The sequence below is a fragment of the Nelumbo lutea genome, chromosome 2 (genome assembly GCF_056320005.1).
Source record: "Nelumbo lutea isolate HS-2025 chromosome 2, American lotus-T2T, whole genome shotgun sequence".
Lineage (NCBI taxonomy): Eukaryota > Viridiplantae > Streptophyta > Magnoliopsida > Proteales > Nelumbonaceae > Nelumbo > Nelumbo lutea.
This window is the reverse complement of record NC_142685.1, coordinates 3,266,643-3,286,572: the sequence shown is the minus strand read 5'-3', so window position 1 is coordinate 3,286,572 and position 19,930 is coordinate 3,266,643. Positions and strand designations below refer to the sequence as shown.

General features: G+C 36.7%; 2 protein-coding genes and 1 long non-coding RNA gene across 6 annotated transcripts in view; 1 reads left to right on the top strand and 2 right to left on the bottom strand.

Annotated features, from left to right (window-relative positions):
• Positions 1-8,993, bottom strand: part of LOC148868117 (SEC14 cytosolic factor family protein / phosphoglyceride transfer family protein) — a 30,159-nt gene extending 21,166 nt beyond the window's left edge. The window contains exons 1-4 of one of the 4 annotated variants that reach the window (XM_088969441.1): positions 8,714-8,993; positions 8,325-8,409; positions 1,799-2,400; positions 350-492 (exon numbers count right to left, since the gene is read on the bottom strand). In XM_088969441.1, the coding sequence (XP_088825567.1) occupies positions 350-492; positions 1,799-2,149 (494 nt within the window). In that variant the 5' untranslated portion in view covers positions 2,150-2,400; positions 8,325-8,409; positions 8,714-8,993. The remainder of the gene's footprint in view (positions 1-349; positions 493-1,798; positions 2,401-8,324; positions 8,410-8,713) is intronic. The other 3 variants (XM_088969443.1, XM_088969442.1, XM_088969440.1) reach the window with 3 other exon arrangements.
• An 8,256-nt stretch (positions 8,994-17,249) lies between these two features.
• LOC148868116 (CASP-like protein 4C1) lies at positions 17,250-19,025 on the bottom strand. The gene is made up of 4 exons (XM_088969439.1): positions 18,887-19,025; positions 18,308-18,579; positions 18,074-18,209; positions 17,250-17,899 (listed from the first exon to the last, which is right to left on the bottom strand). Exons 1-4 carry the CDS (start codon positions 18,923-18,925, stop codon positions 17,678-17,680), a joined length of 669 nt encoding a protein of 222 aa, XP_088825565.1. The 5' UTR covers positions 18,926-19,025; the 3' UTR covers positions 17,250-17,677.
• LOC148868115 (uncharacterized) lies at positions 18,427-19,135 on the top strand. The gene is made up of 2 exons (XR_016107161.1): positions 18,427-18,565; positions 18,735-19,135. It is a non-coding gene; the product is annotated as an uncharacterized LOC148868115 (long non-coding RNA).
• Positions 19,136-19,930: the final 795 nt, after the last annotated feature.

Below are 19,930 nucleotides of genomic sequence, written 5' to 3'. Positions count from 1 at the left end.
TACTTGCCCCCACTTCCCGGGAAAAAAACAAGGCCCAAGTCTTCTTGTATATGGTTATGATGTTAAGAATGTTTAGAATTATTCAGATTGGGGGGAAGTCCAAAATGTAACTTTGAGAACACCACAGAAAATTATCATCACTCATAAGTTTGGTCCATGATAATTGATACCTTTTTTATCAGTTTGATACCATTTCTTTTTCCTCCATTTTGTTCCAATGTAGGTGCCTTGGTGCATATGTGTGCTTGATGTAATCATCTTGCTTTTACAGTAATACAATATATTAAAAAATATGAATAACCAAAACTAAAACAAGTTGGGCATTGAAATGTTCACTCATCCACTATACCTTGTATCAAGAGTTGACTCTTCTGATTGTGGTTCCAAATATTGTTGAGAACCAGTGGTCTCCTCTGAGGTTTCTTTACTGCACTCTGATTGATCAGAAAAAACCGTCGCAATTGAGAGGAACAATAATGGCCTCGACAATGTCTAGCAAAATTGAACCCAAAAACTATCAAGAAACAGGGCCCAACAGCCACTACATCCAAAGGAAGAAAGTGAATCAAAAAAGACAAAAGAATGAGAAGAAAGGCATAAGATGAAATCCAAAACACACATTGAATTTATATCTATCTGAATTGAGAAACTTCAGCAATCTACTATAACTAAACGATCAAGCATGACCTACATAACTGCTTAACTTTAGGAAGAAAGAAAAATGCCACCTCATGGTGGTAATGTCAGTTATTAGAACCTTCAAGAGCATTTTGGAAGTACAGCATTACATAGGGTAATTGCATTAAATAGCATTAGGTTCAGTCTCAATGTTGCAACCAGTAGGGCTATCAAAGAGCTACACTAGCATCAGCTTGAAGGTGAGACCAAGAGTTCAGCCCAACTTATTAGCTAAATGAAACCTCACAAGTTAGATGGTCTCAGGTCAGTTTAACCTCTACAAGTTTAGGTATTCCACTATTATACTAAGTTTAAATCCAGGTATCAGATGTAATAAACCTCAGTATAACAATTTATCTAAATTGCTTTTATTTTTTAACCCTTTCAATTGGTTTGAGACCCAGGCTTGGATTATGGTCTTGTGCATAACTGAACTGCTGCCCAGAGTAGGCATTGTTTCAAGACTTGGACCAAATATGGGAAATCCTTTAGGTTGTGTTTGGTTTGAAGGTTTGTATAGGTTTCCCTACCTTTTCTTCAACCTAACACACCCATAAGGTTAAACATAATTTCTTGCATTTAACTAAGAATAAACCCCGACTCAATGGTAGCAAGAATCTAGACTTGGGCAAAGCTCAATCCATCTCAGCTCATTGATAGCCCTAATAATAAATCTAAATGATTCACACTGATGACCCAGAGTCTAACAAGCATTTGTTAGCCAGACTATTAATCTGCATTGTGACAACTGACCAATGCAAAATCAAAATAAAAACATGTGCAAGAAAATTGTGTAACAAAACCAGAAGATCTAAAGGAACATTAATGCATTATCATACTTATTTGATTGATAACAACCTTAGTTGTATTGCTTAATGAAAAGGAATTTACAAATGTACAATATGTGCCCAGCAATCCTGGTAATCTAGACTGGTTATAACCACCTAGCCTTCATTACACTACATTTACATTCTTCAGTCTTGTGGGAATACATTATCATAACTTTGTAAGATCTGCAGCATGGTTTTATGGAGTACTTAGGTTTCACATTAGAATAAATAAATATTATGCTATAGGAGTCAAAGTTAATGAATATGGGCATGTATATAGAAGAACTAACCTGCATACCCTTAACCAAACCTTTGAAGACTGGCCATCTCTCAATCCACTTGAAGGGTGGATAGCAAAGAATTTGCATTGTCTGAAGACTGAACCAAGCAAATGGACATTTAGCCCTGGAGACCCTTCGCACAATCTCCAGGGCTGCAACTTTCAGTAAAAAAAGTGCCACCGGACCAGCTGTAAATCCCAGTCTACCATGGTCCAGAGAAGTTATATGTCTGAAGACTTTCCGTGAGAAAGACTTAGGAGCAGAAGCAACTAAACATCTATCTTGTCTCTTTCTATGCATGACAACAGTTGGCACTTCCAAGGTTTTACTTGTATGAGAAGCATGTGATGGGTCTCCCATTGAGAAATACTCGTGAAGAACCAAAAATTTACATTCTCAATTAACTTGTATACCAGAATGAACTTCAAAAGCTAGAAGTAATCCATAACCACCTTCCTAGTATCTGTTAACTGTTCGTATTATGAGGTTGTTTATGCAATACTATGGAACCCTTGAATATCAAGATTTAGATAACACATTGTTGACATTGGAATTACATAACTGTTGAAACACGGGCAGCAGTGAAGTCTATATAAGCATCAAATATCAACCTGCAAGAAACATTAAAAATGTCAGCACTTGCTGAGGGAGGGAAATACTGTCAGAGTCTTGTTATCTCAGCACCCACCATGACACTAGTGCAATTGCTAATTAGTGCATTGACCAATTAGTGGCCTTTGGTTGGCATACCTCTAGATAATAAAAATCAGCTCAATAGTAGCCAGAATCAGCCCACAAGGGGATGCTCCAACTCAAACTAACTCATAGGATTAGGCATAGACTCATCCATAAACCACGTTACAAACTTATGAGCATGCTTCTAAATATTAGGGAATGCCTCTTAGAGGTACTCTGGGATACATTCTTTGTTTTCTTGGAAAGAAAGCAGGGAGTATTTCAAATAAAGCAATGTTCTTTGAAATTTAAATCTCACAGTAATGTGGGACTACAGGCTATTGCATATCTCTTTTAAAATCTAGCCCCATGAAGAAACCTTCCCTAGTTATTCATGCGCCAAGCTGACTACTGGTGAATCTGCTGATCTTGGCCCACCTGAATGATATATATATTGATCAATCCTGAATGAGATATTCAGTGTAGTAGTAGTTAAAGATTTGCCCTCCATGGTGAAGTGTCTTCGATACCAAGGTCTCTCCAAACAATATGGAGCTACTCTGTCTTTTTGTCAAGTACAACAATCAATTCCCTCCCTCTTCCTCCTCCCCCCCACCCCCATCATTACCCTCCAGTGTAAAGAACTTATAGAATGTAGTTTAGAATAAGGCTAATCGGTTACAATCAGGAAAAAAATAAACAAATGTGTACATATCAGTGCATGTATCAGAAGCTTTTCAAATTTGACCTTCTACTAAGGAGACCGGATGAGCTGGAGACATAATCATGCACAGCAGGCTGGGCAACCTTTCACGAGTAAATATGCCAGTGTTCCATATAGGTTGCCCAGCCCACTGTGTAATGATTTTGTCTCCAGCAAATCCGGACTCTCTACAAACCCCCTTCCCCCACACACTCCACATCCTAGTTGCTTTAGACTAACCATCCAAGTGATTGCATTATTTCAGATTTCTTAAAACAAGGGCAGTAACCCATAGGAAATTCCATTAGTTAGTTGAGATTACTAATAATCTAACCTTTCTAAAGAGAAACCCACTATAGTCCATTGTGCTAAACATCTGGACCATATATATTAGATTAGCCAGCAGGACATCATTTGTACTTAACCGACTTAGTTGTAAATCTGTTACAAAGAATCTTCTAGATCAAACAAGCTGTTAGTCAGTTAGACAAGTGGAGTATTCTAGACTATGTAACTCTCACATTATTTTAATGGTATCAGAGCTATGGTGAAGTAGCCTGATGTCTTCCCTGAATCAATCCGCTGCAACTATACAGAACCGGTCCACAGCAACTCATTCTACAGTAATGGCGATTGAAGCAGATCCAACTTCGCCATATTTTCTCCATAGTCAGATAATCCGGGGATGATTCTGGTTTTGTGTCCTTTTAATGGTGAAAACTACTTGACTTGGCAGAGAGCAATGAGAATTGGCCTCAGTGCCAAGAACAAGTACAGCTTTGTCGACGGTTCACTTACTGGTCCAAATCGAGGTTCACCACAGGAGTTGGCAAGGGAGAAGTGCAACTCCATGATCATATCCTGGTTGTTTTCTTTGGCTAGAGACTTAGACGAGAGCATTATCTACACTGAAACAGCATCTAAGATCTGGAAAGATCTTGACGAGCAATACTCTTAGAAAACAACTCTTTGGATTCATCAATTGAAATGCAACCTGGCACTCCTTCAACAAGATAATTTCTCGGTTGCAACCTATTTTGACAAACTAAAGGTCTTATGGGATCAACTGACTGTGCTCAATCCTGTTCCTGAGTGTTCTTGTGGAGCGACGAAGGAGATTCTTGCTGATCAAGAGAATGATAAACTGCATCAATTTCTGAGCACAGAGCCTCTTCCAAATATTAACTGTGCATATGCACTGGTAAATCAAGAAGAAAAGCATCTCTCTCTCACTTCAGTCAGTTGCAGCAATCCAGATCTTGATCTTACAGACTTACATGCAATGATGTTAAGTCCAATGTCTGAAACTCTAACGGCAAGTCTAAGCTGCAACGTGATCACTGCAACAGAACCGGGCACACCAAAGACAGATGTTACGAACTAGTTGGCTATCCACCGTACTGGGATCATAACAAATCTTCCCATAAGGATAATCGTGCTCAGGCTAATTGTGCAGGAAATCAGTCTACCCAACCTTCTCTGGTAGTTGGTTTCACCATGGACAAATACATACAACTCAAGAATCTTTTACGAAATGACAAACCAGTCGTATCCACTGCTGATGTTTCTGGTAAGAATGCATTAGTTCATTCCTGGATTTTAGATAGCGGAGCTTCTAATTACATGATTTTATATCCAAATCTGTTTGTTGAGTCCATTCAATTAGCTTGTCCTAAATCCGCTCAATAACCGAATGGTTCAGTTCTATCTGCCACACAACAGGGTTCTATTTTGTTGTTCAATGATTCCATAGTTAGTGATGTCTTACTTGTACCTGATTTCCACTGCAATTTACTGTCAGTTAGTAAACTTGACCAAACAACACACTTGTGTTACTCCGTTCTTGTCCGCATCTTGTTTCATTCAGGACTCAGTATCGAAGAAATTCATCGGAAAGGTTGATATGGATGGTGGCATTTACACCCTACAGCCACTGAACTGTGTTGCTTCTTTGGCAATAAGTGCTGCTTCTTTCAGCACATGGCATATGCATTTAGGACATGCCTCTCGACACCAAATGTCGTTGGTTCCTGGTTTACCTTCTGCCATAGTTCCAAACAGACAAGGGCATTATTTCCTTCTTGTTCCATAATGGCACCGGCACCATTTCATCTTATTCACGTAGACATTTGGGGCTGATATCACTCTCCTTCGCTGTTGGGTGCTAAATTTTTCCTTACCATTGTAGATGATTTTAATAGATATACCTGGTTATACCTTCTCAAATATAAGTCTGATTCCATTTCATTTCTCATATATTTTTGTAATATGGTGAAAAACCAATTTAATTGTTATGTTCATGTGATCCATTCCGATAATGGGCATGAATTTGTGTCTGACCTGTTGCAAGATCATGCATAGTATTATGCATCAATGCTCTTGTGTTGACATGCCACAACAAAATGGTGTTGTCGAATGCAAGCATCGTCATCTCTTGGAAGTGGCTCAGGCTTTGCGTTTTCAGGAATCTCTTCCTATTCAATTTTGGGGGAAGTGTATTGAAAGCAACGTATCTCACCAATTTCACTCCCACACCGGTGCTTCAAGGGAAATCACCATATGAAGCCCTTTTTGATAAAGTGTCGTCTTATGATCATTTATGGGTGTTTGGGTGCTTTTGTTGTGCCCATGACTACTCCAAACCACGAGACAAATTTGCTGCTCGTGCCTCTAAATACATATTTCTAAGTCGCCCTTCAATCAGAAGGGAGCTTTATGATCTCTCTTCTAAGCGCATATTTGTGTCACAGGATGTGGTTTTCTATGAGACAAAATTCCCCTTTGAGAACCAACAACCAATTGTTTCTAACACTCCTACAATTCCTTTTCCTCCCCCGATTGATGACATCCTTCCTACTGAATCATAATGCCACATTGACAGCCATCATACCATTGAGCCCATCGGGCCCATTGCCACATTGGCAGCCATCATACCATTGAGCCTATTGGGCCCACTGGACCAACGCACTCGCTAGAGCCCCACCTATCAAAACCATCTACCAGACCCCAACGCACTCATAGGCCACCCATCCGACTCCACGATTACATATGAAATAACTCTCAAAGCCTCGATTTTTACACTATGATGAGCTTCCCCCTTCTCATGTTGTCTTCCTCAGCCATGTATCTTCTCATACAGAGCCACGAACCTTCTTAGAAGCTATCAATGACCCGAATTGGCAGAATGCTATGGCCGACGAAATAGCAGCATTGGAGAGAAATAATACATGGACTTTAGTGGACCTACCACCTAGCAAGCAATCCATTGGTGCATGTTGGGTTTATAAGATAAAGTTTCGTTCTGATGGAACTAACGAGCACTATAAAGCACGATTAGTTGCCAAAGGTCATACACAAGTGGAAGGTTTGGATTTTCATGAGACTTATGCACCGGTCACCAAACTTGTAATTGTTTTACTCTCACTTCTGCTATAAAAGGATGGGAACTCCATCAACTTGACGTGAATAACACATTTTTGCATGGGGATCTTCATGAGGAAGTTTACATGCTGATTCCACCTGGTTTCTCTTCTTCCAGCAATCGTCAAGTCTGTAAACTTAATAAATCTTTGTATATTCTTCAACAAGCTTCCCATATGTGGCGTGAGAAATTCGCCCACTCTGTTTGGGACTATGGTTTCACACAATCAGTTGTCGACCACTCGTTATTTTTCTTATGACATGATGGTCACTACCTAGTTGTGCTGGTATACATAGATGATCTTCACTAGAGATGCTCCTGAGTTGATCACCTCATTCAAACAATATCTCAACAATTGCTTTCATCTCAAAGATTTGGGTGCTATGACCTATTTCCTTGGAATTGAAGTCCAACAGTCTGCCAAGGGTATTTTCCTTTCCCAACATAAATAACTGATGGACATCTTTCAAGAAACCAATAGTTGCACTGCAAGCCATGTTCATCACCAATGGAACAGCAGTGGTGTTTTGTTGATGATACTAGTCCTCTTCTAACAGATCCTTCGTCTTACCGTCACCTTGTTGGACGATTGGTTTATCTAACCATTACTTACCCAGAGATCAGCTATGTTGTCCATGCAACACCTCAGTTTTTTAAGTGCCCCGCATCAAGAGCACCTTGACACTACTATGTGAATCCTTCGTTACCTCAAGTCCTCACCACTCCACGGTATTATCCTTCCATCTAATAACGACTTCACATTGAAGGCTTATTGTGATTCTGACTAGGCCAGTTGTCCATTCACTCACCAGTCTACGTCGGGATATATCATCACGCTTGGCAACTCTCCCATTTCATGGAAGACGAAGAAACAACACACAATTTCTAGGTCCTCGGCTGAGAACAAATACCATGCCGTGGATGTAGCAACCACTGAGTTATTATGGTTGAAATATCTTTTTTCAAGACCTAGGCATTCCTCTCACAGTACCAATGCAACTCCATCGTGACAGACAAGCAGCCCTCCATATAGCAGCAAATCCCATATTTCACGAACGAACAGAGCACATCGACGTAGATTGCCACTTCATTCGTGAACACATTCAATGTGGAGATATCCAGACCTTTCACATATCTAGAAAATCCCAGTCAGCAGATTTGTTCACAAAAGCTATTGGTGTTGATCAGTTTGCCTTCTTATCGGGCAAGCTAGGCATTATCTCTCTTCATGCACCAATTTGAGAGGGGGGGTATTAGACTAGCCAGCTGGACATCATTTGTACTTAACCGAGTTAGCTGTAAATCTGTTACAAAGATCTTCTAGATCGAACAAGCTGTTAGTCAGTTAGACAAGTGGAAGCCAGTTAAACAAGTGGAGGATTCTAGATTCTGTAACTCTATAAATATCTGAATACATTTTTTGAGGTTTTATTTCCAACTCTCGCATTATTTTCATTATAGATGACAATACAAGATATATTAAGCATAACATCAGTGGGAAACAAGTAATTTGCCTTTTGTTAAGCTTTGTGCACAAGGAAAGAAAACTTCAGATAAATTTGATTTGGCAACGTATTGTGTATTAAAGCCAATCATATATGCAAGAGATCAAACATTTCATGTACTAAGTAAAATATTGGCTATGCCAAAATATGTACAGTTATCGCTATTGCAGAAATATTCTAAATGCAGTGCTTATAACTAGACAAACACCAGATACTCTGTAAAGTATTTACCCGTACAATTAATTCAGCCAATTTGTCATTTCGATAGTAGATAGTTACAATTTAAATTAGCTGCAATATATTAGCAAATAAACACCTGCAATCAAAAGTGCGCGGTCCACGCTATTATTAGCAAAATTTCCGTTTTCAATTCTTAAAAAAAAAACTTGAATTTCTGAACCTACGATTACTACTAATCCATTCGACTACAAAAGTTCAAATGCATCAATAATTCTTAGAATATCCGGAGAAACAGAGATGAGGAACGATAAACATTGTGTGTGTGTGTGTGTGTGTGTTACTGAAAGAGAGAGAGAGATCTTCGAATTCGGATGAAATTTATTCGGGAAAAAAAACCAAAATAAGATAGGTCGGATCAATCCTGAAAACTTGTTTCTTACCCAGTCGGACGCAACAAAGTTCTTCCAATGCATTTGAGGATTATCGATTTCTTTTCCAATTCGGATTTCAGCGAAGAATTGATGGAAGATTCCGGTTACCAGAAAGAGAGTTAGGGTTTGGTGGATTTGGCGCCCTGTTTCTGTTGAGAAGTTGAATATAATAAATGAAATACAAATAAAACTCGTCTTGATCGATTGACAGTTTTCTATGTGCCAAAAGAGAGAGAAAGCAAGGAACACGGGAGTGAGGGCCCGGCCACACCGGAACGTGACGTTTACCAAACCTGCTGACACCTGGAGCGAGAATGTCAAAAAGTAAAACATTGGGGTCAACCTGGTCCTTTCCCCTCGTGCCATGTGTCCACGTCAATATGAATCAAGAGCTAGGCTAGAAAGAAAACTATTGATGTAATAACACCCTGCAGCGTTTGATCAGAGCACGTGAAATGGTAGCGCCGCGGACTCCTGTCGTGAACTTGTGAACGATTTGAATGTATATCACAATCTTATACCTTTCAGCTGCCTTACAAAACATCCCTTCAATCTTCAATCTGATTGTCCATTTACTAGAAACTGGTTGTTGTAACGAATGTTTATATCAGTTCGTCATCTTCATCATCCCTACTTACCAGCTGGCATCTGCTAATACTTACAAGTTGTTCCCACTTCCCACATCCACATCCCTATCCACAAGACATTACAGCCGCTTTATTGAAAATATTTTCATTGTCATTCATGAAAATGATATTTTAATATACAACCATAATATTTTGTGAGTGGAGACTTGAAAACAGTTTGTAAATGGCAGATTCACACATCACAGTGATAATCTTGTTTCACTATTTCCTTGTTAAATTTTATTTTTGCAATTATCAGAAAAAAAAAAACTGTATATTTTGGCTAAGAACTAAATTAATTATATATCAACAATGAGAAACTAAATCCTTTACTTTTTTTTCTGATATTTTGTACTTCTCTATATTTTTAGCTAATAATAATAATAATGATTTTTATTTCTTAATACTTATTTTTATTTAATATCTGATATAATGAATATATAAATATATAAATATGATGAATATGAATATATAAATATTACAACTGTTTCGTTGCTTACCGTTTTTTATACGTTTTTGGTACATTTTATCTACTTTAATACGTTGCTTATATTTTTCTTTGATCTTAAACTTTTATTTATAATTTATTATGCAACATTTGACTTGGAAAATTGAAAAACTGACCTGCAGCAAAATTTTTCTAAACCAATTTTAAAAACGCTGGATTGAATCCAAGAAAAAATCCATTGGCTTAAATCAATCTAGAGCCATCTGGTACCAATTTAGAACGAAGAAAGATTGTACCATGTAGAGGTGTTGTCAGATATTCTATCTCTAGTGCTAACTCACAATCCTTCATTGCACCGAAATCCGAAAAATATCAAAAGTCGGGGGTGCTTCAAATATTATATCTTATATTTTTTATAGGTATATGCGTTAATGTGCAATGATCGAGAACATGTATCGCTCAGTTTGGAAGGAATATAAATGCAAATATATAGAGTGAAAAATCTTAATTTCCATATTTTGTATGGAAATTAAGGTTATATTTGGATAAGTTTTTCTGAAATACTTTTGTATAAATTTGTAGAGTATAAAACCTTGAATTTTGTATTATTTTGTATATATTTATATTATACATATTATTTGTATTCAGTACTCTTTCTAAACTAAACCTTAATATTAAAAATAAATAAATGCATTGGAGTTTGACAACGTGTTTTTTAAAACAAAAACAATCGAGACACTTGTACAACAAAAAAGAAAAGTATAAACCATATCACTACAAGAAAAATGGCTTTTAGTGACAGATATATAGTGGTGTCCATCACTATAAACAACTTTATAGTGGCAAATTTAAAATTGTCACTAAAAATACATTATGTAGTGATGGAAAATCTCTGTCACTATAAAGAGATTATAGCAACGGATAGTCGAAGTTTCGTCACTAAATTGTGATTTATAGTGACTAACAATTGAATATCCGTCACAAAAACACAAAGTCTTGATATATAGTGATGGACAATTGTCATGCGTCACAATTGAATGACTTATAGTGACGGATGACTTAATCACCGTCACTAAAGGTTGAGCTATAGTGACGAACAATCGAATGTGTGTTACTAAATGGCAAATTATAGTGACGGAAAATTATTTGTCACAAAATCATAAAAGTTGATTTATAGTGATGAATAATTTAATATCAGTCACAAAATATTTATTTATAGTGATGGGTAACTAGGTATTTGTCACAAATTAAAATTACAACATCTTCATTTTGGGATATTATTTGTAGTGACATTTTCTCATAATCATTGTTTAAATGTTATTTTGTTTAAATTAATATAATGCGTTTGGGCATTTAAATTGTTGAAATTGATATATCCAAAGGGGAATATGTTAGACATTTAGATATTTAAAAACATTAGTAAAATTTCATTTACATTCTACGTAAGGATACTCTTAGGTCAAGTTTTTATAGACCATTAATAACTTTTAATGTTGCAAAGGCTTGATTGGCCCATACATTATGCTTGATAATATGTCTTGGGCTTGGCATTTGAACTGGCTAGCCATTTAAGTAATAAACTATATGAAAAAGAAATATAAAATGTAATAAACTATATGAAAAAGAAATATAAAATGTCAATTTATTTTTATAATAAAAATTATAGAAGGCTACCCAACCCCAACTCCAAGCTTTTAGGTTGCATTAGGTTTATGGTTGAGGGTTCCATAACTTGATTTGGGCTAGATTGACCAAATATAAGGCTACCCAATAGGAGTGGATTTGAGCCGAGCTAAGCCAAATATATAGCTATTCAATCATGGCTCGCCGAAAAATCATCAGGCTTGAGCTCAATTCGAGGTATAGATTTTAGCTCGAATTCGACTCAACTTAAAAGTTCACATGTTCAAGCTCAACTCAACTCCAGCTCGAATGTGAACAAAGCTTCCTATAAAAGATAAAAGTCATACATATAAAAGTTATTTTTTATTTTACATATAAATATTTAAGAATTATAAAAATCATTTATTGTCATATATAAAAATTTAAAAAATTATGTATAATATTTATTATTATACATAAAAATTAAAATGTTATTATACATAGTAAAATTATTTTTTTAATATGTATGTATGTATGTATAATCTCAATTAGGCTCGTGAGCCTCAATAGCCGAGCTTTATTAGGCTTGAGCTTGTCTTGACTAGCAGACGTGCCTATATATTGGGCTCAAGCTTGTCTCAAAGCTCGATTTAGACTGAATCAAATCCAACTTTTCACAAGCCAAGCTCGAATAGCTCGTGAAAAGATCAATTCATTTCCACCCCTACTACCCAGCCTAGCTTGCATACATTATAAACTTGATTACCCAATAAGCCGGGGGCGTGTGCTCTATTATTTTTGGTGAGGTTGTGTCTACTTGTCTACCTTTTTACATGAGAAAGTGGTTTGGAGGTCGAGAAGACATGCCCCAAAGGTTAATGCACATGATGAGATGCATGTTGGGATGTCAAGGTGTCCCCATATTAGACAATTGCACAAGATATGGCTGACGTGGTGGGGTGTCATTATCCATACATAGAATAAAATAAAGGCTTTTACAATATTTGTGGTATCCTAGAGGATTAAGATGACTCAAAGGTAGTGTTGGACCCACAATGGGACATTTAGTAAATATTGCATGGAAATATGTGTTGAAATGATCTATTGAGTGTTTCTTATATTTCTTCTAAAACTTATTATGATCATCACATTTTGTTTTGTTTCATTTTCTAAAATATTAATTAATTTCATTTTATATTGAAGGAGCACATTTGGGGGCACAAAAACCTTAGGATGGTATTATTTAATTTAACTGAGGCCCTTTCATGGCCTAATTCCCCTTCTTGGCTTCTTCCCATTCTCCTCCAACAACATTGTGAAGGCATTCAGTAAATCATGTTGGAAAATAATAAAGAAGGCAGAATGGTATTTATCAGTAATTTCTTTCTAAACTGGGAACTTGCAGTAGCGTAGTGTTGCAGAATAGTGAAATTAAGAATTTGTAGAGAGGAGGGTTGAGTCGTGCCAATTTGTCACTCTCCTTAAAACCGCATTTGCCCCCTATGGTGGAATCGGGTGATCGTAAATCGGTCAACAAAATAAAATAGCCCACAGGGCATTGGTAGGCGTGCACTCGCTTACCAAACATTTGCAAATCACAAAGAATAATGATCAGATTGACAGAGAAAATAGAGAAGATAAGACCCTCGAATGTGTTCTGGTGTGTGAGACTGGATCGACCAACACTCATTTTATAGAGTGTTTTCAGTCACTCAAATGGACACAAAAGTGTCATTTTAGACAGAAGCCTCTTCAAAATAGTGCACCTGTTTGAAGAGACACAACCGGACAAGAAATGTTTTTTAAAAAATAAAATTGAATTTAAAAGTCAAAAGTTTAATCCAGTTAAAAACAAAACCGATTTGGTGTAGCGCATTTATACATGCACTTATATATATATATATATATATATATATATAGAGAGAGAGAGAGAGAGAGAGAGAGAGAGAGAGAGAGCAAAATTATAAAATACTCCATATCTATTCATTTCCCAAGCAATATGGGACAAAGAATCTTCTCATACATTAAAGAGAGAGAAGAGAAAAAGACAAAATTCAAAATACAAGGAAAAGATGAGAGAAATTCTTGAAATTTTAAATCTCCCTCTAACAAATCATCCAAAATCGTGGCAACGTCGTCAAATGCCAAGTGGTGTAGTAGAAACCAGACCTGACAAACCTAATCATCCGTTGATATCGGCGAACTTCTCTTGCACTAGTGGCTTGACAAAAGAAGTCATTGTAAAGTTATTAATATGCATGGTTTCAAAAGACATAAGATTTGAGGTACGAGGTTTACATATTGAGGCGGGGCTAGTAGATTGTAAATTGGAGCTTAAAATGGTTAAAAAGGTACGAGGCGTAGAAATGGAGCCTTAAGATTGTAAGTATGCTCAAGACACGAGGCATAGAAATGGAGCCTTAAGATTTAGCAAAATCTGTATCAAATCCAATTATTGAAAATTTGTACCGGATTCCAATCTAAAATCATATGGGATTTTCAGATTTCGATTTCGAATTCGAATCGTAACGAACTCAAATAGGGTTCGGATTTAATCCAACTTCAAATGTTTAAAATACAAACAAAATTAAAAAATAATTACTTTTGAATGTTTTTATATAATAAATTAATGTAAATATAACATACTAGATGCATTATGTATATATTCATATATAATATAATATATAAAAGCATGTTTTTATTGTTTTAAATATAATTATATTAATTTTAGGGTAAAATACAAAAGCCCCCCTAAAGTTTCTAACAATCATAAAACCCCCTTGTAGTTTCATTTTAGCAAAAACCTCATATTTTCAAAAAAATAAAAATAAAATACAAAACTTCCTTTCTGTCAATGACCAAGAAGAAAAACATTAAACCGATGATAACTTTTTTTAAAATACCTATTTTACCCCTTTACGAGTTATTATACACCTATTTTTACTAAAATACCCTTTGCCCTCTCTTATTATCCTAGTTTCATCTTTTACGCAGTCTAAAGAGGATCAAGGGTAAGGAATGAACGAGGAAGAATGATGCCAGGAAGAATTGCAACCCTTTGCCCGCTTTTGCCAACTGAAGAATAGCAACTAAAGAGGAAAGAACTAGGATGAGGGGCAACTAGAGAGGAGCGACAAACCCATGAAGAACAATTTCAATCACACTTGAGAGGAACGAACAGATGAACGACGAACCCAAGAAGAACGATTTCAGTCCCACTGTAGAGGAGCGACGAACATAGAATATCCCAATATTTTAAAACTCTAATTCTGATAGGGAAGCCTGGTCATTTATTCCGACTTGGCTTCTAATCAGTTCAAAGGAGCAAATAAGTCCAGTGGTTATGTAATCGAACATTTGTAGTTTATTCCAAAGCTCATCAAATGATACTACCAAGTTAAATGTTGATTCAAATACCAATAATTTGTAAATTTTATTATCACAAATATAACTACAAACTAAATGAAAGGGATAAAGTCACATATGCCATATAGTGAAAAAAAAAAACGAACTCCAGTGAAGAAATTGACCAACAAGATGAAGCACGGTCGTCGTCCGTTGAAGAATCATTGCCGGAAGATGTACGGAATATTCCGAGAAGTGGTATATTTTGAGTACTATGGATACTTGCAACTATCAGGGTTAGGGTTCGAGTATTTTCTCAAAAGCACAAGGAGTGTAATGAGTTGCTTGAGTAAGGGCAATAATGGTATTTTGCAAATGGCTCAGATGATGTTTAAGGGTAAAAATATAATTCTATACACTTTCCGTCTTGATCATTGATGAAAGGGAAAACAACATTCTTTTTCCTGAAATAAGCCTTCCTTTGCCCCAAATGACTTAAAACTCCAAACCTCATTCTTATAGTGCTAGATTTGCAAAAAATTGCAAGAAACAAGTGTGAGTGGTTACTTTTTTTAAGATATTTGGGGAAAATATAAATTAACAAAAAAATTTGAAAATGTAATTTTTCTCTACCTATAAAGACTATATATGTTTTAGATTTACGGATTTATCTATCGTATCTATAGAACAATTGAACTTTCTTCTTTATTATTTTTTATTTTTATATTTTTAAAATTAAAAAATAAATAATAATTAATTATATATTTTTTCATTTAATCATAATAATTGAATATATTATAATTCTATGGATGATCCATCATATCCACAGACCATTTGAAAATTATTTTTTAATAAATTTTTTTTATTTTTATATTTTTAGTATTAAAAAACAAATAAATAATTAATTATATTTTATCATTTGATCACAATGATTGAATATATTATAATTATATGGATCATCTATCATATCCACAAAGAAATTGAAATTTCTTCTTTAATAACTATTTTTGAATATATTATATAATGTTTATTTTTTTTATTTTTTAAAATAAATAATAAATAATTATTAATTATATTTTCACTTAGAAGTTGTGCCAATGCATGCTTTATGGTTGGATAGGAGAGTTGGGTTTTTTTCATCCCACAAAACATTAAAACTTTAGAATTATAATTTATAAATTATAGTTAAGCATAGGATTTTTAATGAAATTATAATTAACTACAATATATTTCTTTATAAAACCATTAAAATATATTAATTTAATGTATATACACCTCATTGAGGTCTTATATTCAATGTTATTGATGCATTTTTATGATTTATTAAAGTATTTATAGTGTGTCCAAGCGTATCTTAGCTTTTCTCTGATGCTCATGCATATCCGAGATGTATCCCGATATGTCTTTTAAAATTGTCTTTTCAATACACTTGACGTTTTCGATACTTTAAACATTGCATAAAACATAAGACAATTGAACTGTTTTGATATAAAAAGATTTTACAAGTGGTATATACACTTGACCCAGGTGCACCTCTAATGTACATCCAATTGGAACTAGACCTATACACAGGCTGGGCTAAGCTGAGTTTAGGTCAGGTCTTGTCTCTATATTAAACATAAAAAATTCAGGCCTGAGCCTAAGCCTGATCCTACCATTGAGCCTAAGCCCAGCCCTCATATAAAGCCCAAAGCCCGCCAAATATTTGAGAAAAAGATTTTTTCTTCTTTTATTAAATAAAAAACAGTTTTAAAATACACCTATATATATATTAAAAAAACCCGAAACTGCCGGCCTAATTTCATTCAATCATTTCGAAGCCCGACTTAGCCCATCGGGCTGCCCAGCCCATAAGCATATCTATTGAAACCTTGAAGGTGAAATTAGCACGGAAGGGTGCGAACCGTGCAGTCATGGGCTCGGATCCAAAAATATGCAACAACCATAATGCCCGAATCAATAACTCTAGATGATATTCTCGTACAATTCGTGAGTCGTGACATCTTAACGAAACGCAGGATGAATACCCACGTATCCCGTGACAGGTCCCAATGGCAATCAAAGCTGAGATGCTTTGTATGGCAGTATAGCACCCCTTGACATTCTCTTTTCTCTCCCTTGCGAGTAGCGACGGAACCGCTTGTGGTTTTAATTTTTAACAATTAGTAAGTTGAAAAATATTCGAACTGTATGGTATAAGATGCACACCAAAAAAAAAAAATGCACATTAAATGGGCGAACCGCACAAGAAGTGTGGACGACATTCAAAGTCAACACGACTGTATAACTGTATTGCATAATCCGTCAACAAATAGCCCAGACAACGCCAGGTGCCTACCATCAAGAGTTTTTCTTTTTTAATTTACGCCCATCCAAAGTCAAAAGACACTTTCAGTCTTTCACACGCAGACATGAGACACCGTCGACTCAACGCTCAGCGCCAGGAACTAAAGAACGCAGACTCCAAAAAGTCACAAGCTCCAAACTGGGAACCATGAAAATGAAAATAATTCTAACAAAAAAATACGAAGTAATTTTTTTTTAATTTTATAAATATATAACTCAAATTACAATGGGATGGATGATACAAAAAGAGAAATCGCTATGGTATCATTAGGACCATGGTTAACCCCCTAGGTTGTAATCGTAGGATCCAGAACTTCAAGTGCGCGACAATAGATAATCCAGGTCCAACGACGATCTCATTAAGGGTTTACCATGGTCCCACAGAACATGGTAGCAACTGTCAGAAAGAATTACGCAACTCAATCGATCGCTGCCATCTGATAATAAACCCAAAAAGACGCGCATACACCGACGCGATCTCATACACCAAAGTCCAAACCAAAGCGTAATGCAATTGCAATAATGCAATCCAGTCCATCCAGTAATAGTAAGCTGTATTCTTTTCACTTATCCTCCTCTCCGTTTAGAGTCTCACAGGAACAAACCCTAGAGATGAAAACGAGAACCCCTGATAATAAAACAGACAAGCCGGAATCCCGAAAGCAGAGATGAAAACCCTAGGAAAAGGAAGCCAGCGAATCCCAAGGCAATCGATATATCAGACTGAACACAAAACGAGCTTGTGGCCGTACACGTGTCTCCTCCTCTCAAGGTCCGGGACAATGCCGTTCCCGCTGCGTCCGCCGACAGTAGCAGGTAAGCGAAAACCTACGCAACCGCGAGCAAAGTTCAAACCCACACGCAACGGAAAATTTGTGTGAGAAAAGGATAAGAAATAACACAGAGAAAGAGGGCCCAATGTACAATGACACAATCCCCTCCCAAAGCCCAAGCGGAGATAAAAACAGGAAGGAAAAGCGAAATTAGGAAAAAGTCACTCACTTGATCGTGACCGAAATCAAACCAGACCTGCACGGTCTCCGGCAACACGGTGGTTCCTTTCAAAATCTCCCAAACTGAAGCTCCCATTTCGGCCAAGGAATACAGAGCCACGATTGCATTTGCAGCAAAAACAAATCTACAACAACAACGAAAATACTGCATATCTGTTAGCTCATTCAAAAGCAAATGCGAGAGACGGAGAGAGCATCGGGGCAATGGGGATGGCGGGGGTACCTAAATGCGTCGAAAACGTGCCAATTAGGGGAATTGGAGCCATGAGAATTAGTGACCATAAAAACCGCAGAGGCAAGAGAGAAGCAAAAAGAGGCAAGACGGAATACAAGTATCAGCGTGTTGAAGCGTCGGAGCTTTTGTTCGGACACGGTGGAATGGAAAGGAGGAGCCAGGATTCGAGGCGGGGTTTCGCCGTTTCGGAGTGATTGTGGAGATCGCATCGTTGTTCCTTCCTGCTGTTGTGGTCGTTGTAGACAGGTAGAATAGAAGGACTGAGAGAAGGATAAGTCATGAGAGTTGGAGAGAGAACCCAGAAAAAAAGGGTTTTTTTTTTCTTCCCCTCTCTCTCTCAGTCTCCTATCTCCCTGTACTATTTCTCTTTTCCCTCCTTTTCTTTAATTCTCAAGAAAATAATTTTATGGGGCAGGTTTTGATTAGAGTCACGGGGATGGCAAGGTTGCACACGAGAGAGACAGAGAGATGAAAAAGGAAAGAGGAGAAAAGGAGACGGAGAAAAAAGTGGGCATAGAAAAGAAAACCAGAAAAGAGGAGAAACTCCTTACATACAACTGAACATACCGAGTTTTGCCCAGAAAACTTAAGACGACAAGGGAGCATTCAGCATTCAACAGGAGAGAGCGAGCCAGTGAGATGGAGTGAAACCTTTTTTTTCCTTTCTTTCTTTCTTTTATTTTTTCCCTTTCTCCTTCTTTATTATTTCTTTACTCCTCCCTCTTTCTTGCTGGCTGCGGCCTGCATGTTTCCTTGGCGTTGGTTGGGTGGTTGTTTGGTATGGCTTGCTCAGTTTACTTTCTTTTTTTCTTTTAATTTTTTTCCGTCCTCTTTTGTGTGCTTTTATTCTCTCTTTAGTCTTTCCGGTGAGGAAGGATAGAAGGTACTAGCCTAAGGCTAAGGCCTGGGGAGGAAACGGGAAGCAGGGACATCAAGTATCTTTTTGAGTATTCCCATTTTTCCTCTTTTTTTTTTTGTTTTTGCAAATTATAATTCTAAAATGACCGGAATGACCCTATCACTTCAAATTTTGAAATTGCCCCCCAGTCGGCCATTCCCCAGTTCTCACGGGTGACGCGTTCATTTTAATGGGTAATGATGTGGTGTGTTGTTTGAAGTTTGATGAAATTAAAACCTCTGGCTTTTACCATCTAACAAACAAGAAAAAAAAAAGAAGAGAGTAAAATAAAACTGATCAGGTGGTTGGGATCATTGGATCAGACCGACTTTTTTTGACTCGTGACCAGTATAAACCTCGTACCGTTTTAATGTACAATGCGTAATCGTCGTTGTTGAGACTTGAGAGCCTAGCAGAAGCGACAACCTCTTGTGGATATTATATATGTAGGTCTTGTAAAATACTCTCCTTTTTTTTTTATATATTTTGGGGCAAGCTTCGTGGAATCAGAATAGAAAAGGTGGACCTCGGAAATCCCAGTCCCCTGACTCTCTCCACAGTCAAATGCTCCATAGATTGTCATCTGGCAGGACACAAATCAAACTATACACTTATACTATACAGTATAAAAAGTTACAAATGGGCCAACAGTGGACCATGTGTATCAGTTCAATCTTCAATCTAATGCATCAATGTAATAAATTGTGGCATTG

Bases quoted from the DNA above. Each gene is read 5' to 3' on its own strand.
- LOC148868116 (XM_088969439.1), bottom strand. From the start codon at position 18,925: ATGCTCCCTTGTCGTCTTAAGTTTTCTGGGCAAAACTCG. The intron at 18,580-18,886 runs GTATGTTCAGTT...TCCTTCTCTCAG, and splicing joins AGTTTTCTGGGCAAAACTCG to TCCTTCTATTCTACCTGTCT. The intron at 17,900-18,073 runs GTGAGTGACTTT...GCGGTTGCGTAG, and splicing joins TTGATTTCGGTCACGATCAA to GTTTTCGCTTACCTGCTACT.